The following is a 23,948-nucleotide window of genomic DNA, read 5'->3' as shown; positions in this document are numbered from 1 at the left end:
TGGCAGTCACATCACATCGACATACTATCTGGGGTCATTTGAAAGTATATTATCACATTTAGTGGACGGTCTACATTAGTCATATGTGTAAGCATTATATAGCACTTTTGGTAATCTTCCATTAAAGCGTTAGTAAAGGCTTTAAAAAAAAATAAATAAAAAAAAAAAACCCAGCAAGGTAAAGGCATAATTTGCTAGTATGCATCGCATACTAGCACATTATTAAAGTCTTGCCTTGAAACTGAGCCCTCCAGTGGCGCACTGTCACTTCTGCAGAGGCTTCCTTCTTCACCCGGTCTTCCTTACAAGTTTGCGGGCTGCAGACGCTTCAATGGCTGAGCCATGCTAACATCACTTGTGCCTCAGCTGCGGGACAGGGCTCTGAAGAAGGGGTGTGCCATTCCTTCAGAGCGCATGCGCCGATGATGTCACTGGTTGCTTGAATATCTCCTAAATCAGTGGTTCTCAACTCCTGTCCTCAGGACCCACTAACAGGCCAGGTTTGCAAGAAAACTGAAATACATCACAGGTGATATCATTTTCTGCTCAGTGATTGCAGTATTCTAGTCTGCATCTCCCCAAGGTAATACTTAAAATCTGGCCTTTTAGCGGGTCCTGAGGACAGGAGTTGAGAACCACTGTCCTAAATGGTGCAGTTGGAGATATTACTTTTACCTACAGGTAAGCTTTAGTATAAGCATACCTGTAGGTAAAAATAAACTTTGAGAGTTTACTACCTCGTTAAACAGTCTCTCTCCACTTGAGGACATTGATGCTCACTAAGATGGGATCTCCTCTGCAGTCACTTTTTCCATAGGTACAACTCTCCTGGGACCCTCCAGAGAACTCTTGACCTGGCCTAGAAGTCTTTTTTGCAACCCGCCCTAGCTTCCACCTCCATAAGGGTCAGGAAGTCCACAGCCAGCTCTTCTGGGTGCAGGTCTGCCTCACCCCGGCCTCCAGCTCTGTCTAGAGCCTCCACTCTAGATCTACATCTGCCTGATGGTGGGGACTCTGGCTCCCATGCCCGAACTGCACTAGGGCTCCTCCCAACCTGGCTTATATATGGGCACCGACTCACCCATGACATCAATGCGGGAGGGCTCTAACCAGGGCCACTGATAGGGGGGCGGACCACCAGTCCTCCTGTAGGGGGCCCGAACAGCAGGGCGGATTAGTAAAAATTAGTATAGACCATAAATGAATATAGAAAACATTATTATTTATTATTATTATTATTATTATTATTATCATTATTATCTAAAACTAGAATATTGTATAGACTGGGTCCTCCAAGTTGGTTGGATTGTTTTCTTTTTTCCATTGAAGTTGGTTGGAGGTTATATTGTAACAACCAAGGTATTTCCTCTTGTAGGATGAGCTGGGAGGATTTCTGCACACACTTCACTGATCTCACGCTGTGTCGGAGGGTGAACACACACTTCCTGAGCACACACAAGACGTGGAATGAGGAGTCCGTCTTCTCTGCCTGGAAGCAAAATCCTGATCCTTTGAAGGACCGGAGTGGTGGCTGTCCCAACAACAAGGCCACCTACCTACACAACCCTCAGGTACAGAGTTGTCATCACAAAGGAGCCTCATGTTTCTAAATTGTTTAAAGCGATACCATCACTCAGGGAAAAGTGACAGGGTCTGTAAACAGGTACCCCCTCAGCTGACTAAATATCACCTCCCATCACTCTTTCCTTTATCTCAGCCAGTGCAAAATACTCGTTGCTTAGGGTATGGGTGAGCATGTGACCTCCTCCCATGTAACATTGATTTGGTCTCCATTAGGGATGGGTGAACATTTCGGCCCAAACATTAGTTCGGGCCGAACAATGGTTGTTCGGATGTTCTGCGAACACCGAACAATATGCGGTGTTCGGGGCAAATTCGAAAGCTGCTGGAACACCGTTAAAGTCTATGGGACACTAACATGAAAAATCAAAAGTGTTCATTTTAAAGGCTTGTATGCAAGTTATTGTCATAAAAAGTGTTTGGGGACCTGGGTCCTGCCCCAGGGGACATGTATCAATGAATTTTTTTTTTTTAAAACGGCCGTTTTTTCGGGAGCAGTGTTTTTTTTAATAATGCTTAAAGTGAAACAATAAAAATGAAATATTCCTTTAAATATTGTGCCTGGAGGTGTCTATAGTATACCTGTAAAGTGGCAAATTGTTCCCATGTTTAGAACAGTACCACAGAAAAATTACATTTCTAAAGGAAAAATTTAAAACTGATCGTGGCTGTAATGAATTGTCGGGTCTCGGCAATATGGATAAAACTCATTGAAAAAAAGAGCATGAGACCCCCCCAAATCCATTACCAGGCCCTTTGGGTCTGGTATGAATATTAAAGGAAACCCCGAACCAAAAGTAAAAAAAAAAAAATTGCGTGGGGGTCCCCCTAAAATCCATACCAGGCCCTTCGGGTCTGATATGGAAATTAAGGGGAACCCTGCACCGAATTTTAAAAAAATGGCATAGGGGTCCCCCCAAAATCTATACCAGACCCTTCAGGTCTGGTATGGATTTTAATAGGAACCCTGTGCAAAAATTTAAAAAAAATAGCGTAGGGGTCCCCCCCAAAATCCATACCAGACCCTTATCCAAGCACGCAACCTGGCAGGCCGCAGGAAAAGAGGGGGGGAAGAGAGAGCGCCCCCCCCGAACTGTACCAGGCCACATGCCCTCAACATGGGGAGGGTGCTTTGGGGTTGCCCCCCAAAGCACCTTGTCCCCATGTTGATGGGGACAAGGGCCTCATCCCAACAACCCTTGCCCGGTGGTTGTGGAGGTCTGAGGGAAGGGGGATTATCGGAATCTGGAAGCCCCCTTTAACAAGGGGAGCCCCAGATCCCAGCCTCCCCCCCTGTGTGAAATGGTAACGGGGTACAAGTACCCCTACCATTTCACAAAAAAAGTGTAAAAATGTTAAAAAGAACAAGACACAGCTTGGGGACAAGTCCTTTATTAAAAAAAAAAAATGTCCCACGATGTCCATTCATCTTGTTCTATTTCGCCATGACGGACTGAAAAAGAAAAAAAAAACACAACCGATCCTCCTCTATGGGAGGCTCCTGCCGCGTGACGCTTCTTCGCTGATGACAGTTCTTAGATAACTGAGGGCAGAGCCACCCGGTGATGTACCTGGGTGACCCCACCCCCTCTGACGCCACAGGGACTTCCCTATGGCTTCCCCGTGGCGTCAGAGGGGGGCGGGGTCACCCAGGTATGTCACTGGGTGGCCCCGCCCTCAGTTATATAAGAACTGTCAAAGGCAATGAAGCGTCACACTGCGGGAGCCTCCCATAGAGGAGGATCGGTTGCGGATTTTTTATTTTTTCAGTCCGTCGCGGTGTGAAGATGAATGGACATCGTGGGATATTTTTCTTTGTTTTTTAATAAAGGACTTGTCCCCAAGCTGTGTCTTGTCGTTTTTAACATTTTGACACTTTTTTTGTGAAATGGTAGGGGTACCCCGTTACCATTTCACACAGGGGGGGAGGCCGGGATCTGGGGGTCCCCTTGTTAAAGGGGGCTTCCAGATTCCGATAATCCCCCCCGCCCTCAGACGCCCACAACCACCAGGCAAGGGTTGGGATGAGGCCCTTGTCCTCATCAACATGGGGACAAGGTGCTTTGGGGGGCAACCCCAAAGCACCCTCCCCATGTTGAGGGCATGTGGCCTGGTACGGTTCGGGGGGGGGGGCGCTCTGTGGGATGGGGGCGATTTACCTTTTTTTTTTTCTTATTTATTTTACATTTTATTTTTACACTATCCCTTTATTTTATTTATTTTTTGATCACTTTTATTCCTATTGCAAGGAATGTAAACATCCCTTGTAATAGAAATAAGGACGACAGGTCCTCTTTATGAAGAGATCTGGGGTCAAGAAGACCCCAAATCTTGTCTTAACCTTTAAGAGCAAAAATATCTTTTGCTTTAAAAAAAAATAAAAAAATTTTACTTCCAGCCTGGACCAGAAGTGATGTCATTACGTCGCTCCGGCGCTCCAAGGCAATAGAGACGATCAAAGAGGATCTAGTCTTTGATCACCAATAGGAGCAGCTGGCCACACCGTCGGATCGTTTCTCGGGCAAACCGGGGTTATGGCTGATATCTTCAACTTTAATCATGATAAACCATTTCAAAGCTGCAATGTATATACCGTATAGATATTGCAGACTTGAAGCACTGCAAAGCTCAGTCCAAGGGAAATATATAGCAATGAGTGGACATAGAGCTGTGGTGCTAGTAATGTGTAGAGGGAAACAAGGAGGGATCTAATTCATTTTTCGTTTTGCAGAACACACCGAGTTGCCATACGTTTGATTTGAACTGCTCTTTGCAGTGTTTTTATAATATATATATATATATATATATATATATATATATTTATATATAGATAAAATGGACCAAAATTCCCTTGTTTGATATTTTGCTGTGATAGGTTCTCTTTCATGGAACATCAGGGGTCTGTTAGACCCTTGATGTCTTACCAGCCCTTCAGTTAAACTAAATGGGGGTGGACCGTGCTCCTTTAGCTGCCAAACATAGAAGTGATGTAACGTACGTCGCTTCTGAGTTCTTGCTAGGTAGTGGAGATCTGCAAATGGACATTTAGTCTTCCTCACCTCTGTCTTGCGGCACCTGCTATGCAGGTCCTAGATCCGCAACTGGGACAACTGAGCCCAAGAAACATGGCAGATGGCTCAAACTACCGGGGGTAGCAAAAAAAAAAAAATGGAATAATCTATAGCTTGTAATCTAGGATGTCATCAGACAGTATAACCAGGGCTCTGATCTCCAGTGCAGTTAAGCAGTCCAGGATGGTCCAGGCTCCGCCCACAGCCTTTCTTTTTGGTCAGTTCAGTACACTGAAGAGGTCTTCTCTGTGCTCTCTCCTCCTGTAAGGATGTCCATAGCATTAGATTGACAGCATCTTGCAAAGCAATACATTTCTGATTTCTGAAAGTGCTTACCCTTCTTATTTCCAGTCTGAGTGCTGTTGTACAGCAGATTACAGAATGCTAATATAAAGACAGATTCAGGTGCTTACAGCTTTTTTTCAAAACATGAAATTCAGTTGATCTTATATATATATTTTTTTAAGAATTCATAGAAGAAATGTTGCGTTGAAATATTTGTTTAGGGGTTGATTTTTTTTTATTTCTCTAAGACCTCTTTACTGGTTCTTTATATGTAGGTTGGGCACCATATTTGACCTTCACTATTTTCTTATGTGAAATTACCAGACAATATTGCATTTAGTTTCTGAGGACCACCTTTAATTTCTACACATTTAGCTGTAAATGTATGAAGAGCCCTCAAAAGTCCAACTCTTCTCTACTCCACTTGAAACTAAAAATCATTGGCTGACGTTAGGGTTTAACCCATTTGACATGTCTCTTGTTTCTCTGCAGTTCTCCTTTGATGTGACCTTAGACCATGACTCTGTCCTCATCTCATTGGAGCAAGAAGATCACAGGACTCAGCGTAGCACCGGGGGAGGTGACAACCTGCCCATTGGGTTCTTTGTCTATAAGGTATCCTGTCCTTACCCAGCTTCTGAGAACAACCTTATATTATCTGAAAGTGAGAAAAAGTGTGGCGCTAAAGAATAAGTGACAGTGGTTACTAAGAGTGAAAGTACATGACCCTAAGGCGTGTATCTAAATAGTAATGATACCATGCGATGTGTGGAAGGACGATCAAGTCACTTCATGTAACACTATAAAATCACACAATATGAGAAAATAAAAAAAAACACGTGTGTAAACACATATAAATAGTGAAAAAAAGTGTATAAATAAGTCTATCAATTTTTGGGCCAGAGTAACCTGACCCAAAACAACGATACAAAAACTTGAATCTCAATAAGTAATTAGAAAATAGCAACAATATAGTGAACTACGACTCAAAAGTGGCCTGCTCCTTTAAACAAGGCCTACATGTAAAAAAACGTGAAAGGAAATGAGTCCATAAAGTGTAAAAAATGGGTCCATAAAGTGTAAATATTAAATAACCATCATTGTGCAATAAGGTGGTTAAATGTCCATCATTAAACAATAGGGTGATCCCTGAAGGTGCCCCGACAGCTTGGGTAAACACCGTCCACATACACACTCGATGGAGACCACTAGGAGAGTTCTTGCATATAAACAGATTCCTATCTTGATATGGGAACTTCCACCAAGAAAATATGAGTATCAAATGCCCTTACCAGACAAGGTGGACTCACAGGCCCTTGGCGGTGAGTCAGACAAGCGTGTACCGTCAAGCGGTGAAGTATGGTAGACCGTATGTGGATCCAAGACGGAGTCTCCTCAGAAGTCACCGGATGGCGTTTTTCCAGAAGCAGGTATCTTCAGAGTTTGGCCCCGATCATCAGTTTGGGGATGGTTTCCTCAGCAACCACCCATATGAATGGGCGAAGGTAAAAAAGAAAGAAAAAACTTCCACATGGTGTAAATCCTTATTAAAACGTAATGGCATTTATTGGTAACAAAAGAGATGTAAACCAAATGAGTGTACAGATATAGGCAGTAAAAACTCGGCTCACACAAATACACAAAGTAGAAAAAATTGTAAAAATTAGCGCAGTAGGTGATGGGGGTAAAAAACACAGAGAACCGACGCGTTTCGTCCTCAAAGACTTCTGCTGGGGTATCTTCAGAGTTTGGCCCCGCTCACACAAATACACAAAGTAGAAAAAATTTTAAAAATTAGCGCAGTAGGTGATGGGGTAAAAAACACAGAGACCCGACGCGTTTCGTCCTCAAAGACTTCTGCTGGGGTACCCCAGCAGAAGTCTTTGAGGACGAAACACGTCGGGTCTCTGTGTTTTTTACCCCCATCACCTACTGCGCTAATTTTTACAATTTTTTCTACTTTGTGTATTTGTGTGAGCCGAGTTTTTACTGCCCATATCTGTACACTCATTTGGTTTACATCTCTTTTGTTACCAATAAATGCCATTACGTTTTAATAAGGATTTACACCATGTGGAAGTTTTTTCTTTCTTTTTTACCTTCGCCCATTCATATGGGTGGTTGCTGAGGAAACCATCCCCCAAACTGATGATCGGGGCCAAACTCTGAAGATACCTGCTTCTGGAGATACGCCATCCGGTGACTTCTGAGGAGACTCCGTCTTGGATCCACATACGGTCTACCATACTTCACCGCTTGACGGTACACGCTTGTCTGACTCACCGCCAAGGGCCTGTGAGTCCACCTTGTCTGGTAAGGGCATTTGATACATATATTTTCTTGGTGGAAGTTCCCATATCAAGATAGGAATCTGTTTATATGCAAGAACTCTCCTAGTGGTCTCCATCGAGTGTGTATGTGGACGGTGTTTACCCAAGCTGTCGGGGAACCTTCAGGGATCACCCTATTGTTTAATGATGGACATTTAACCACCTTATTGCACAATGGTGGTTATTTAATATTTACACTTTATGGACCCATTTTTTACACTTTATGGACTCATTTCCTTTCACGTTTTTTTACATGTAGGCCTTGTTTAAAGGAGCAGGCCACTTTTGAGTCGTAGTTCACTATATTGTTGCTATTTTCTAATTACTTATTGCGATTCAAGTTTTTGTATCGTTGTTTTGGGTCAGGTTACTCTGCCCCAAAAATTGATAGACTTATTTATACACTTTTTTTCACTATTTATATGTGTTTACACACGTGTTTATTTATTTTCTCATATTGTGTGATTTTATAGTGTTACATGAAGTGACTTGATCGTCCTTCCACACATCGCATGGTATCATTACTATTTAGATACACGCCTTAGGGTCATGTACTTTCACTCTTAGTAACCACTGTCACTTATTCTTTAGCGCCACACTTTTTATTACTTTCATATACTTACAACAGTCAGGTTGTTGTGTTGGCTGCTTCACGTTATCCTTCTAGGAGTTTGGCGCAATCTTTTTTTAATTTTTTAATTTTTTCCAACCTTATATTATCCCTTGATGTTTCCTCTGATGGTATGGAATTTATGCTGCTACAGTGCTGAAGTGCAACACACATGACTAAAGGATTCGTCAACCAGGGTCCTTACAAATTTAGAATAAAGACACGGACTGAGTGACATGGGTTTTATACGGCCACAGCAGCCAATTTTATTAACCAAAGAATAAAATATCATAACATTAAAACATACCAATAAGTGCAAATTCATCAATGTAATGCCCAACAACAAGAGGTCTTTGGGTGTCCTTAAGGCTCAATTTTAACTGGAATGGTCCATGTCCTCAGCCGCGCCCCAACCGGCTCAAAGACGTTCCGACATCACACATACTTCCATATTCCCCTCCCCCAGGAGACTTCGCTCCTGGGAGAACCACCACTAACCAAGTGGAAGCGCCATACCTTAGATGGGCCCCACACTTTTACAACCATGTAATTACTGACCCCCCAAAGACCCCTTGCCCCTCCAACTACTGTGACAAAATGAGCAACATACACATTTAGTAAATTATTATTATATATTCTTTTTTTTAATTTATTTATTTTTTATATAAACTCGATAAAAACTTTAGACACAAAAATACAATCACTTACCTATCCACCTCAGTAACCCCTAACACCAGGGCTGGTGGGTGGGAAGCTACCACTTCTCCTGACTCCTTGGAATGTGAGAGAACTACCTCACCGCAAAGACCCTCTCATCTGATCCCTGCCCCTTTAACCTCTGCCTCCAATCAGGTAAGGGCTACACCCCCCACCAAACACACTGACCTAGTTGACCATTCCCTGACCCTGTTCCTCCCTTAGTCATGCCGTCCCTCCGTCCATTCTCTCCTCCAGGTCTCTCTTGAATTGAACACAGGAGTAAGGTAAGGCATGATTCAGACAGAATCAACGTCCAAACTACAGTCCAATATAGATGAATTCTGAAAAGCTGTTCACAGAGAAGTCAGGCAAGTTACAGAGTAGAGCCGGCCATACATGGATTGAAATTCTGGACCAGACAAATTCTGATCCATTTATGAGCAGGCTGGTTGTTCTTAAGCTGATCTATTAATCGTGTACAAGCAGCCTGTCGTTTTTTTTTGTCAAACTATCAGTGCTGCCAGCTATAGCCGGTGACACTGATCATTGTATTCTACTGGTGGGGAAGTATTAGGGTTGCTACCTCATCCCTTTAAAACTGAACACATATTAATTACACGGTTCTGATGCCTTATCTGCATTAAATTAGCCACAGAACCTGTGTAATTCATATGTGTTCAGGTTTAACCCCTTCCCGCCGACCGTACGCAGATATGCGTTCTCGGCTTTCCGGGGTTATACCAGGATGATGCCCGCAGCTGCAGGCATCATCCCAGTACCGTTGTTTACAGCGGGCGATCGGCTACCCGTGTATAACAACCGATGCGGCTAAAAGCCGCTCGGCTGTTATACCGGGGGAGCGGGAGGGGACATCCCCCCCCTCCCGCCGCTGTTACCGGGCCTCCCGTGCGATCGGGAGGCCCGGTGTCCGTTCGGCTGCCTTCGGCGGCTGGGGGCGGGCTGGAATGAAGCTGCGAGCGGCTTCGTTCCAGGCTTCTTGTTGTAAACGCGGAAGCGACGTCATGACGTCACTTCCCGTTTACTCGGCTGCCAATGGCGCCGAATTTAAAAAAGTACACAGTATTCAGAATCGCCGTTTTCGGCGATCTGAATACTTTGAAGTGTAAAGGAGGGATGGGGGGTCTTTTAGACCCCCCATCCCTCCATAAAGAGTACCTGTCACCACCTATTACTGTCACAAGGGATGTTTACATTGCTTGTGACAGCAATAAAAGTAAAAAAAAAAAAAAAAAAAAATTTTTAAACACAATTTATAAAGTAAAAAAATAAATAAAATAAATAAAAAAAAAATTAAAAAAAATTTTTTAAAGTGCCCCTGTCCCCGCGAGCTCGCGCAGCGAAGAAAACGCATATGGAAGTCGCGCCCGCATATGTAAACGGTGTTCAAACCACACATGTGAGGTATCGCCGCGATCGTCAGAGCGAGAGAAATAATTCTAGCCCTAGACCTCCTCTGTAGCTCAAACCTGGTAACCGTAAAAAAAATTTAAAGCGTCGCCTATGGAAATTCATAGGTACCGTAGTTCGTCGCCATTCCACGAGTGCGTGCAATTATAAAGGGTGACATGTTTGGTATCTATTTACTCGGCGTAACATCATCTTTCACATTATACAAAAAAATTGGGGTAACTTTACTGTTTGGATTTTTTTAAATTCATGAAAGTGTCACTTTTCCAAAAATTTGCGTTTAAAACACAGCTGCACAAATACCGTGTGATAAAAAATATTGCAACAATCGCCATTTTATTCTCTAGATTCTCTGCTAAAAAATATATATAATGTTTGGGGGTTCTAAGTAATTTTCTAGCAAAAAATACGGATTTTAACTTGTAAACACCAATTTTCAAAAATAGGCTTAGTCATGAAAGGGTTAAAGGGATAAGGTGGCAACCCTAGGAAGTATCCCCACTGTCAGAGTACAATAGCTCAGTGGGAAGGATTTCCCCATCCACCTTGAATGGGGAATCTGCCCATTTTTTTTTTTTTTTATTCAACCCACTGGATCATGCTGGCTTTACAGAACTGCTTTGGTTGAATGGGTTGTTCTCAATTTAAAGGATATGTAAAGGTTCCCTTAAAAAAAAAAAAAACAAAAAAAAAAAAACAAACATGTTATACTTGCCCTCCTCTGTGCGGTTGGTTTTGCACAGAGTGGCCCCGATCCTCCTCTTCTGGGGTCCCTCAGCGGTGCTCCTGGCTCCTCCTCTTCTCGAGTTCCCCGTTGGAGAGCCTCTCTCCCTCGGGGCACTGGTGCAGGCACGCTCTCGAGTCCTGCTGCTGGGTCCATTGACACAGACAGCAGGACTCTGCCCTGCCCCCCATGTCATTGTATTTGATTGACAGCAGCGGGAGCCAATGGCTGAGCTGCTATCAATCTATCCAATCAGGACCCAAGACACCGGCTGGATCCCCATCGCTGGAAAGATCGGGTTCAGGTAAGAAAAAGGAGGGCTCTGGGGGGTAGCTGTATCACAGGAGGTTTTTCACCTTAATGCATTGGTGAAAAACCTCAAGGGTTTACAACAGGTCGATAACGGGTTTAGGTGTGCACCTGCAGTATGAGGAATGTCCAGTAGATGTCAGAGGTGAGCATGTTGGTCCAGCAAGACTAACTTTCCTATGTACTCCAGGACAGTAGGATAAACTGATTGCCTGTGATGTGGGAACACAATGCAGCTATAAGTGGATCATGATTTTTATTAAGCATCCTATCAATAGTTTTGTAGGTAGATGGCTGGAAAGAATTAAAGTGATTGTAAATCCCCACCATGTAAAACAACCCATTCAGTTTAAAATATAAATGAAAGGCAAAACAATTTTGTATAGATATAAAAAATATTATAAATACATTTTTTTCCCCTTTTTTTTATAAGTGCCCTCTGTTCTCAGCTGCATAAGAGTTGGAGAAGGAGAAACAGCAGGACACTAGTCTTCCCAGTGAAAGACTGTGCAGGGGGAGGGAGGTGTCAGGACAAGTCTGATCATTGGAAGAGAGCAGGCTGAGTTCCCAGCACAGCTAGAGAACTGACCACACTGTGCTCTCATGCTTAGTGTGGTGAAAGCAGAGGAACTGGCAGGCATGCCAACACATTTTTCATACAAGTACATGAGTCACATATCAGGAATGTGAAATGTTGGGTTTACATATTCTTTAAGCTTTGGGTCAGTATTGGCAATGCTATACCCTTACCATGGCACAGAAACACTTTTAATAATACCTTTGATTGATGTGACTATAATACAATTGAGTTGGAGCATTTAGGTTCATAATGCAGTGAGGAGAAAAAAGTATTTGAACCCCTGCTGATTTTGTATGTTTGCCCACCGACAAAGAAATGATCAGTTTATAATTTTAATGGTAGGTTTATTTTAACAGTGAGAGACAGAATAACAACAAAAATAGCCAGAAAAACTCATTTTAAAAAAGTTATCAATTGATCTACATTTTAATGAGTGAAATAAGTATTTGACCCCTTCACAAAATATGACTTACTATTTGGTGGCAAAACCCTTGTTGGCAATTACAGAGGTCAGACGTTTCTTGTATTTGGCCACCAGGTTTGCACACATCGCAGGAAGGATTTTGTCGCACTCCTCTTTGCAGATCCTCTCCAAGTCATTAAGGTTTTGAGGCTGACGTTTGGTAACTTGAACCTTCAGCTCCCTCCACATATTTTCTATGGGATTAAGGTCTGGCTAGGCCACTCCAGGTCCTTAATGTTCTTCTTCTTGAGCCACTCCTTTGTTGCCTTGGCCGTGTGTTTTGAGGCATTGTCAACTGGAATACCCATCCACGACACTTTTTCAATGCCCTTGCTGAGGGAAGGAGGCTCTCACAGAAGATTTGACGGTACATGGCCCCGTCCATCGTTCCTGTTGATGCCAAAGAGCTTGACTTCAGTCTCACCTGACCACAACACTTTCACTCAGTTCTCCTCTGAATCATTCAGATGTTCCTTAGCAAACTTCAGATGGGCCTGTATATGTGCTTTCTTGAGCAGGGGGACCTTGCGGACTCTGCAGGATTTCAGTCCTTCACGGTGTAGTGTGTTGCCAATTGTTTTCTTGGTGATTATGGTCCCAGCTGCCTTGGGATCATTGACAAGATCCTTGGCTGATTCCTCACCGTTCTCATGATCACTGAAACTCCATGAGGTGAGATCTTGCATGGAGTCCCAGACCGAGGGAGATTGACAGTTATTTTGTGTTTCTTCCATTTGCAAATAATCGCACCAACTGTTGTCACCCTCTCACCAAGCTGCTTAGCAATGATCTTGTAGCCCATTCCAGCCTTGTGTAGGTCTACAATATTGCCCCTGACATCCATGGACAGCTCTTTGGTCTTGGCCATGGTGGAGAGATTGGTGTCTGATTAATTGCTTCTGTGGACAGGTGTCTTTTATACAGGTAACAAGCTGAGATTAGGAGCACTCCCTTTTAGGCTCGATTCACATCTATGCATGTTGCTTTTGAGCGTTTTTAGAGTTTTTTTTGTGATGCTTGCCATGTTTTTGAGCAGCATTTTTGTAGCGTTTTTGCAGGGTTTTTGCCGCGTTTTGCTTTTTTTTTAGTTTTTTTTAGACTTATACAGTCTAAAAAAAGAAAAAAAAAAAAACGCCAAAAACGCTGTAAAAACGCTGCAAACGATGCTGGTCCATTGAATTCTGTTACATGCAAAACGCTGCATTTTGCATGAAAAAAAGTCCCTGACCCTTTTCAAAAATGCAGAGGTACAAAAAGGCATTGATGTGAACATGTTCCATAGGAACCCATGTTAAAAAATTCCCATGCATTTCTGCGAAAAAACTTGCTGACCGTCGCACGTCGATATACATCCAAACTTTGGCGGCGGATATCGTTATTAGGGCAGCAGCTAGCTGCCATAACCCCGGTATCCCCGTTTTCATGCGGTGGTCGGCTTTCTGATAAAGGGGTCCCTGCGGCGGATTTGCCGCGAGATTACTTTTATCGGTGGCTGGAGAGAGCTCCTCCCGCCGCGATCCAGTGCCCTCCGCTGCTTACCGGAGCCGTCGGTAGCGGCGGAGGCGATCGCGTCCATCTCCCTTCTGTGCCTGGAGACGAGTGAGGCTAAAATTTTTTAAAACCCCCCGTCCCGACGAGCTCGCGCGCAGAAGCGAACGCATACGTGAGCAGCGCCCGCATATGAAAACGGTGGTCGAACCACACATGTGAGGTATCGCCGTGACCGGTAGAGTGAGAGCAATAATTCTAGCCCTAGACCTCCTCTGTAATGCAAAACATGCAACCTGTAGAATTTTTTAAACGTCGCCTATGGAGATTTTTGAGGGTAAAAGTTTGACGCCATTCCACGAGCGGGCGCATGTTGGGTATCAATTTACTTGGCGTAACACTATCTTTCACAATATAAAAAAAAATTGGGCTAACTTTACTGTTGTCTTATTTTTTTTATTCAAAAAAGTGAATTTTTTCCAAAAAAAGTGCGCTTATAAGACCGCTGCGCAAATACGGTGCAAAAAAAAGTATTGCATTGACTGCCATTTTATTCTCTAGGGTGTTAGAAAAAAAACAATATATAATGTTTGGGGGTTCTAAGTAATTTTCTTGCAAAAAAAAACTGTTTTAAACATGTAAACACCTAAAATCCAAAACGAGGCCAGTCCTTAAGTGGTTAAAATGCAAATCAATTTATAACTTTTTTGAAATGCGTTTTTCTGGATATTTTTGTTGTTATTCTGTCTCTCACTGTTAAAACAAACCGACCATTAAAAATTATAGACTGATCATTTCTTTGTCAGTGGGCAAACGTACAAAATCAGCAGGGGATCAAATACTTTTTCCCTCTCTGTATCATATCTATTTTCTAGTATGTGACATTTGTATTTCTCGATGGTTCCAAAACTGTTTCTCCCCTCTCATGTTGACATGTTTATCTCTTGTACCCCTCCCTTCTATTAACTATTTTTAGGTTGAAGTGAACCGCAAATATCGCCTACACTGTGCTGCTAGCAAAGCCTCCTCTTCTACTTATATTAACTCTCGAAGCGTCCTACTGCATACCGAACTACAGAAAGGGCGTTACGTCATCTTACCCACAACTTTCCACTCTAGACAGACCGGCGCCTTCCTTCTCCGAGTGTATACAGACCGGGCCAGCCATCTCAGGTATTGAAGGGGGGGTTTAAACAGTTAAAGACATTAGGGGTACGGATATACCCTAAAAAAAGCTTTAGCTAAGCACCTTAGACTTATGCTGTATACCATGTCCCCCCCTCTCTACTGCTCTCTGGCCACTATTGCCATCAAATCCCTGCTGTCAAAATGACAGAAGAAACTTGCTCTGTATCACAGCGCTGTTTTTGCTGTGTAGATTACAAAGTGTTCTGATTTTTCATTGAGAATTACAATGTGACATTATTATTGTTATATTCTATATGACCTTTATTCTGCATATGATGTCAATTAAGTTGGGTGTAAACCGTTACATTTATCCAGTGAAGGGACTATCCTCAGACTGAAAATTTTTAACCCCCCCTGATCTTTTCTACTTTGTTATAAAACATATCCAATAAAAAAAATAATAATTTCATAAATTTAGGCAAAAAAGTATTCTGCTACTTGTCTTCGGTAAAAAAAAGCCCAATAAGTGTATAATAATTGGTTTGTGTGAAAGTTATAGCATCTACATATTATGGTATATATACTGTAATTTACAGGGCTATGGATGCTATACTGTAATGGCAGAGATCAGTGACTTATAGTGTGACTATGATAGTGTGGCGGGCAATCTGCTGCTAACAGGCACTATCTGGGAAGCTCACTAACTGACACTGATGTCGCTATTGAGACTTATACAGTGATCAGTGATAATACTGTACACTGACCCTGCAAAAATGACTCTGGCTGGGAAGGGGATAACAACTAGGGGTAATCAAGTGGTTAAAGTGGTTGTAAAGTGAGAAGGTTTTTTAACTTAATACATTCTATGCATTCTTCTGTGTGCAGCAGCCCCCCTAATACTTACCTGAGCCCCATCTCTATCCAGCGATGTCCATGAGTCCCTCAGCTGTCTGGGACTCTCCCTCCTGATTGGCTGAGACACAGCAGCAGAGCCCTTGGCTCCCGCTGCTGTCAATCAAAGTCAGTTAGCCAATCAGGAAAGAGAGAGGTGGGGCCAGACGTTAGCTCCGTGTCTGAATGGACACAGTGAGCTGGGGCTTGGCTGGGGTGCCCCCATAGCAAGCTGCTTGCTGTGAGGGCACTCAACAAGGAGGGAGGAGCCAGGAGCAGCGAAGAGGGACCCGAGAAGAGAAGGATCCAGGCTGCCCTTTGCAAATCCACTGCACAGGGCAGGTAAGTATAACATGTTTGTTAATTAGTAAAAAAACATAAAAAACAAGACTTTACAATCACTTTAATTGTGTGCCTAATTCCCTGTACACACGATTGGACTTTCCGACAACAGAACCGTGGAATTTTGTTCGAAAGATGTTGGCTCCAACTTGTCTTGCATACACACGGTCACACAAATGTTGGCCAACAATTACGAACGTAGTGACGTACAAGACGTACAGCGAGCTGATAAACAGGAAGTTCAATAGTCAAGCGGCTCCTTCTGCTAATGTTGTGTTTGAGCATTGATTCTGAGCATGCGTGGACTTTTGTGTGACGAACTTGTGTACGCACGATCGGAATGTCCGGCAACAAAAATTTGTTGGCGGAAAATTTGAGAACCTGTTAGCCAACATTTGTTGGCGGAAAGTCCGCCAACAAATGTTCGATGGAGCATACACACGATCGGACTTTCCGCCAATAAGCTCGCATCCAATATTTGTTGTCGGAAAATCCGATCGTGTGTACGCGGCATAACAATGTGTAATGTGTGCTGCTTTTACTCTGGCTGTTTTTTCTCCCTGCTTTTCAGGGAGAAGAAACAGATCGCTGTTCTCTGTACAGGGTTCTGTGTTTTTGTGTGAGATTGGACACAGCAGATCAGCAGGTTTCAGCTAAAATCATTGGCTGAAATCTGCTGCCAAACTCGGGTCAACAGGGGGCATGTGCTTGCATGCCCCAAACCCGGAAGAAGGCCATCGCAAACATGTACGTGATTGTGCCTGTACCTGCCGCCCGCTCACAGTAGCGGTCGGCGGGTGGTTAAAGGGAACCTGTCTAAATTCCGAATTATAGGAACTTGCTTTTGAAAGGCAGGCTCCAGGGCTGCCATCCACCTAGCTCCATTATTTTTGTTCTTCTATCCCAGTTCCGCGTCACAGCCCTGGACTCAGGATGTTGTCGGCGCCCATGAACTCGGCCTCATTTGTGTACCTAAATAACAAAGTGAGTGCAGCACTATTATTGATATAAAATTGATAGTGATAACAATATGATAAAGAATTGAATAATCAATAAATGAGTGATAAATTCATTAAACAAGTGATTAATAAAAAATGAATTTCCCAAAAAAAAAAAAAAAGAAAAAAGATTCAAAAAATAAAAAAGGAAAACTAAAGCAACGTCCCATAGTAATCAATGAAAGAGTCAGTGCAAAATTAGCCTCCAGAAGAGAAAAAATGAATTGCAGGGGAAAGAAGTTGTGACACCAATCTTCCCAAAACAAATCAAACGTGTGTTCAGGTCAATACCCAAGTGTGAGGTAGCTTGCTAACCAAAAAGCCGTGACTGCTGATAACAGTCTCGCCCAGCACAGGGAATTAACAGTCTCCCCAAAAATTATAGGTATCTGGACTAGCCGATGTTCTATTGTTACTCAAAGATAAAAAATAAAAACTCCCATGGTGCAGTATATCAATTCAGGTAATTTAATAAAAGAAGAGTTTGCACTTACAGGAGTGAAGTATCATAACAGGCGGTTGTGTCACATAAAAGCCGCGGCGTCTCTATCAGCTTCTCGCTATTTCCTAGAGCGTTCGTCTCACCACCGTTGCGGAAGGATAGCGTAATGGCGTTACCATCGGAGGCTCCACCCTACGCGTTTCGTCACGAGTGGACGTCTTCTGGGGATTGGCCGAATCCCTAGAAGACGTCCACTCGTGACGTATCATTTGCGTACCTGTAGGGGGGATTTAAATACCCCCTCTCCTGGGCAGACATTGGCATGGGAAGGTGTCAGGGATCTCATAGACCTGAAATAAAAAAAACATTTGTAATTCTTTATCCATATCAAATCTTCATACACATAATAAATACACTAGAAATAGAAAAACAACATAAAATTAAGGTAAACACCATACGCTATTCATATAAGTGAAACATTGGAAATGTTGGCCCATCAACATTCAAAACTAAGGAGAGAACTCGCTATAGGCGTCTGTACATGAATAACACCTTCCTTGCCAAGGGTGCTGGCTCAGTATGTGGAATGCATATGAGCAAATAAAGATCCGGATAGCCACACTCCAAAAATAGTCGTTTCCTTTTATTGAAGATACAGTCCATACACAAACAGATTAAAATTGCAAACTGTTAACGCGTTTCACACCGCTCTCACTGGTGCTTAATCATAGCTAATGCAAACATAAAATGACATGGTGTATATACACATATTCAAAAAAATGAAGATCCAATCAGGAGGCAAGCTGACACCCTCATTCACATGCAAAAAAATCAATCTTCAATTAAGTTGATGAAGCAACTGATGCTACAACTCTATATTAACCCTTTTAATGCATGGACATATCAGACCTTCATGTTGAATTTCATGATTGAAAAAAGATTTTTTATATTGAAGAAAAACACATTCCACATGATCTAAAAAACCTAAAAACAAAAATGAAAAATAAAACCCATAACCATAAATGAATGCATTAGTTTGCCGAGTTACTAGCCTAGATTGCATGATATCGATATCAATATTTAAGTTTGTTCAAAACATTGCAAATAACCAAAAAATAATCGATCGGCTAAGTTTAAACTTGACTGGTTTAAGTGAACTTTTCTCACAGTCAGAGCATATGGCCACGTTTTATCAAATGTTATAATATATTACAGTGGAACCTCGGATTGCGAGTAACGCAGTCAATGAGCGTTTCACAATACGAGCACTGTATTTTAAAATTCCTAAGTCGGTTCGCGAGTGTTTTCTCACAAAACGAGCACGATTCAGGCCAAATCGGTGTGCAGTACCGCTTTTGGCCTGAGGTGGGGGGGGGGAGCCGGAGCCAGGCAGAGCCGAACGTCACGTTCGGAAATGCACGGAAAGGCCCGAGTACAGCACGTCTGACCTCGGTAAATCTCGGGTAGGAAGTCTTTCCAAGGTTTGCCGTGGTCCGCCGAAGTGTTCTCGGGCCTTTTCGGCTGTTTCCAAAGCTCTCCGGCGCCCCCCCCGCCTCTGGCCGCATGCGGTTTTGCATCCCATTGAAGTCAATGCGGAACAAATTATTTTCGTCTACATTGACTTCAATGGGAAAACTCGCTTTGATATGTGAGTACTTTGGATTACGAACATACTCCTGGAACAAATTATGCTCGTAATCCGAGGTTAAATTGTATATACAACAAATTGAATTTAAATCAAGCTAAAAATAATAACAATAATATACACCCCTGTACCATCACTTTCCAAAGAAATATGTGTATGTATATGTTCAATCATTTTTACTTCTTGGTTAGACCTATTATGTTATAATGAAGACAATTCTTTCTAGCTAAGCTGTGCTCTTTATAATATTCCACACTGATGTTTCTACAACTAAACACATCTGCATATAGTAAATCACGTTTACATAAGTGAATATTCATTTCATAAAAATGTCTCCCAAAGTCAATGTGTTCTATTTGGTTTATCATTCACAGAGAACTGAATAAAGATGTTCCTGATCCCTCCTGCCTGTGTTTTATTGGCCCTGCGCGGGTCGTCACCTCTATCACCGTCCACGCAGCGTCTGGGCTGTCAGTACCTGGAAGTAGCAGTGGTAAGTGTCTGGTCTTACCTAAATTATACATGTGGTATGCTTACTCTCACCTCTACCGCACAAGAAAGTCACAAGCAGTGGCGGCCGCCCCCCTAATCCATGCGTCCGGCCCCTAATCTACATGCAGGGCACCGGACGCATGGATTTCAATGGGGTTTTTTTTTTTCGAAGCACATGATTAGAGCCTGAGGCTCTAATTGGCTTAAAAAAAGGGTGGGCTCGGGGCGCAGAGCACTGCGCCCTGAGCCCGCCCATTTGTGTGACAATAGCGAATTAATATTCGCTAATGTCTATTCTGCTTCTCCTCCTGGCCAATTAAGAAGGGGCTTCTGAGACCCGGTTGGCCGGGGAGTCCTAAGACTCCAATCGCCACTGCATTACCCTCATCAGGGATCAGCAGCCTGACCAGTTACCCAAATAACTATAGTCCCATCCTTTGTTATATTATTATTAATTCCCTATTTACTATTAGCATCTAAGCCCTGATGAAGGAGTATTGAGCCCCCAAACATGTTGGCTTTCTCCTGTGATTTTCTGTCATGCAAAAGAAAGATTTATTTTACTTTAAAATACATCTTGGAAGTGATGAGGGATTTCCCCAATGGGTACACAGACAAAAGAAAAGGCAGAGTAGGGAAGGGTTAGAACCTTTGACCATGTTTTGACTTATTATTGCTGTCTGTGCCTGGTGTGTAGTCTCTGACCTGGTGTCACAGGGACAGGAAGTGAGGAAAAATTTCCACAGTGTGGTCACAAAGAAATATGTAACTGACAACAATATCTCTTATGTGGCTGGAATTAGGATTTTAATTATTAATGCAGATTTCCATTTTTTTTTTTTTTGCTAGATCCTTCCGTCTATGTGACAATTCACTGTGAGGGTCAGAAGGTAAGATCACGGACGGTGAAAGGACGGAACCCAGAGTTTGACCTGAAAGCCATATTTTACCGCAAACAAGAGAAAAAGGCGATTGTTGTACAGGTAGGATGGTCATTCTCACAGATGTGGCTAAAGGCAACAAGGCTATTTACTGTGCTGGTTAAATGTTTTGAATTGATTTAAAACAGAAAATATGGCATTTGGCCACTGGCCCAAAGTGGTGTTTACAGTTTTAAAGCCGAATTCCAGGAATTCAGCCACTTTGTAAAAATTGGAGGCACGCTATGAGTAAAGTCCAGTGAGGTGCATGACACCTCATGGACTTAGCTCTATTATTCATATCTGACAGCTTTATAGTACTCCCAGAGGATGGTAGTTCCATGAGAGTGATGCTGATCCATCTGAGCTATGCCTCTTGAACAGGAGAGTCGCTGCAGCTGCTATGCCTACCCCACCCCTCCCCTCCTCCCGGCCATTCACAGAAGCCTTCATGTTATGTGAACCCATTTTACAAAATAAAAAGGCTTCTCTGAATAGGCAGCAGAGGGGAGGGGTGGGGATAACTGCTCTGTGTGCCTTTCTCCTCTCTCACAGACCTGAGTGTAATTCCTTTCAGATATAAATAATAGATAAGCCCAGGAGATGTCATGCAGCTCCTTGGACTTAAAGCCTGGTACACCCTACTAGTTATTTTTTCCGTTCAACCCAGCAGGCTGAATGAAAAAAAAAAAAAAAACGGACAGCTTAGGAGAAGCCGCTGTACTAACTATCTGATGTTAGTACAGCGATCTAACCGCTGTCTGAGAGCGCTGATCGGGAGCCGATTTGCAGACCTGTTTCAGTCACGCCCCTTCGACTGAAGCCAGCCGAATGTCCGACCAGGGCTGATGCAAGGATTTTTGACACCCTAGGCGAAACCTCATTTTGCCGCCCCCCCCCGCTGACTCCGCCCCCTTTTCCCTGCCCATGTAAATCCCACCTTTTTAATAAAGCACCCATCAAATGCGGCCTCACCAGCACCCATCAAATGCAGCCTCACCAGCACCCATCAAATGCAGCCTCACCAGCACTCATCAAATGCAGCCTCACTAGCGCCCATCAAATGCAGCCTCACCAGCACCCATCAAATGCAGCCTCACCAGCGCCGCATCACCAGCACCCATCAAATGCAGCCTACCAGTGCCCATTAATGAATGTTTGCTTGCTGCAGGAGTCGGAACACAGACACAGTCCTCCACCACTGCTGCGCCTCTGACACTATGTATGAAAGGAGCGGCGGCTGCCTACTGATGCTGAGACTTAGTTGCTTCCTGCAGAGAGAAGAGACTAGGAAACTAGAGACTAGGCCAGGCGCCCTAGACAGCAGAGCGCCCTATGCGGCCGCCTAGTTTGCCTAGTGGTAGCACCGGCCCTGTGTCCGACTTCTGTAGGAGCAGCTGCAGTACACGTGAGCCGAGTGTTGGACGGTTTCTATTGAACCAGCCGATGCATCCCGTCATTCGGCCCGTGTATACTAGGCTTAAAGTGGATGTAAACCTGATTCATGAAATTTGAGCTGGGCACATATATCTGTAGTGTTTTATTATCTCTCTTCAAAGCGGTTCTTCTGATATCAGCATGAAAATTTGACAAGTTCTCCCTCAACTGAGATAAAACCAGAAATTTGTGTCAAGGAGGATGCTATAAATAGATCAGCAGAGAGCTGAACTATTCACAAAACAGCTCTGCAAGTCTCTGCCTATGAAGAGAGGGGGTGTGTGCCTTTCCTCCAATCAGGTGTCTTGGCTGTATGCCCAGACATCACTTCCAGTGCTAACCAGGAAGAGAAAATCTGTAAAACAATCTGCACTTTCTAAACAGTATGAAAAGCTGAAGACAGCAGATATACATGTAAAACTTATGTAGGGAGATTTGTTTCATCCCTGTGTATCATCTGAGGATGTTCACTTCACTGGGTATATGTGAGGGTTTACATCCACTTTAGAATGGCACAAAGTATCATAGGAATGTGCTATGATACTTAGCACCATCCAGTGGGCAAATGCTATATTTTCTGTTTTCATTCAATTAAAAATATTCGACCAGCTCAGTAAATACTCTAATAACAATTGTTTTTTTGGCCACATTCTAACAGAACGAATGTAAATGCACTTTCGCTAGACAAAGTGCTATGCAGGCTTTTTATAAATACACCCCTTTGTGTTACTTCAGCAACATTCAGCCAGCATCCAGTTGTCTGCAGGAAAAGTCCAATGGTAGCTATACTGACATTTCACTGTATACAGCAATGGTATAATTTTTTAGAAAAGCTCCACATTTTATCAATAAAACCTCCCTATTGGTCAGATCTGGCCTTAGCGCGCCTGCCGACCCAATCTGTGCTGTGATTCGGTACAGCACAAGTCAGTCATTAGGTCCCGACCAATGATTTATGGCCGTGACCTGTTGATCAGCTTAGCGAATCACAGTACAGAGCCCTGTGTTTACTAATAACACAGGGCTCTCTGTACACGGAGCAGCGATGTGGCTGTTTTTATTTTATTTTTTTCTCCCTGCAAAGCAGGGAGAAAAGTCAGCCACATGGATTAGCATTGATCACTGTATTAGTGTCACTGGTGATGTCAGTGGCAGTTTAGTCAGTTCCCCCAGCGTCAGTTAAGCCCGGTACACACGATGAGATTATCGAATGATCGTCCGTTTTTTTTTTTTTTGCATGCTAATCTCAGATTGAATCTGATGCGTTTACTAAAGTCAGAACATTTGCGTACGACAGAATAAAAATTCAGAAATGATGTCATGTGTTATAATGCATTTGTATTGCATTTTCGAATGACAGCTGTACTGATTAACTGCTTCAGCCCCGGAAAATTTTACCCCCTTCCTGACCAGAGCACTTTTTGCGATTCGGCACTGCGTCGCTTTAACTGACAATTGCGTGGTTGTGCGACGTTGCACCCAAACAAAATTGATGTCCTTTTTTCCCACACATAGAGCTTTCTTTTGGTGGTATTTGATCACCTCTGCGGTTTTTATTTTTTGCGCTATAAACAAAAAAAGAGCGACAATTTTGAAAAAAACGCATTTTTTTTTACTTTTTGCTATAATAAATATCCCCCAAATATATATATATATATATATATATATATATATATATATATATATATATATATATATATATATATAAAAAAACCATTTCCCCTTAATTTAGGCTGATATATTTATTCTTATGTATACATATTTTTGGTAAAGTGTATATTGATTGGTTTGCGCAAAAGTTATAGCGTCTACAAAATAGGGGATAGTTTTATGGCATTTTTATTAATTTTTTTTTTATTAGTAATGGCGGCAATCTGCGATTTTTTTTTTTTATGTTATTGTGACTGCGACATTATGGCGAACACATTGGACACTTTTGACACTATTTTGGGACCATTGTCATTTATACAGCGATCAGTGCTATATTAATGCACCGATTACTGTGTAAATGACACTGGCAGGGAAGGGGTTAACACTAGGGGGCGATCAAGGGGTTAAATGTGTCCTAGGGAGTGATTCTAACTG

General features: G+C 42.8%; 1 protein-coding gene across 1 annotated transcript in view; it reads left to right on the top strand.

Annotated features, from left to right (window-relative positions):
• LOC141133471 (calpain-5-like) overlaps positions 1–23,948 on the top strand; it is a 46,761-nt gene that overhangs the window by 18,541 nt on the left and 4,272 nt on the right. The window contains exons 7-11 of the mRNA XM_073622859.1: positions 1,376–1,571; positions 5,430–5,552; positions 14,545–14,741; positions 19,389–19,507; positions 20,356–20,489. Of these exons, the coding sequence (XP_073478960.1) occupies positions 1,376–1,571; positions 5,430–5,552; positions 14,545–14,741; positions 19,389–19,507; positions 20,356–20,489 (769 nt within the window). The remainder of the gene's footprint in view (positions 1–1,375; positions 1,572–5,429; positions 5,553–14,544; positions 14,742–19,388; positions 19,508–20,355; positions 20,490–23,948) is intronic.

Source organism: Aquarana catesbeiana, linkage group LG03, assembly GCF_042186555.1.
Source record: "Aquarana catesbeiana isolate 2022-GZ linkage group LG03, ASM4218655v1, whole genome shotgun sequence".
Lineage (NCBI taxonomy): Eukaryota > Metazoa > Chordata > Amphibia > Anura > Ranidae > Aquarana > Aquarana catesbeiana.
This window is presented reverse-complemented; position numbering and strand designations above follow the sequence as displayed.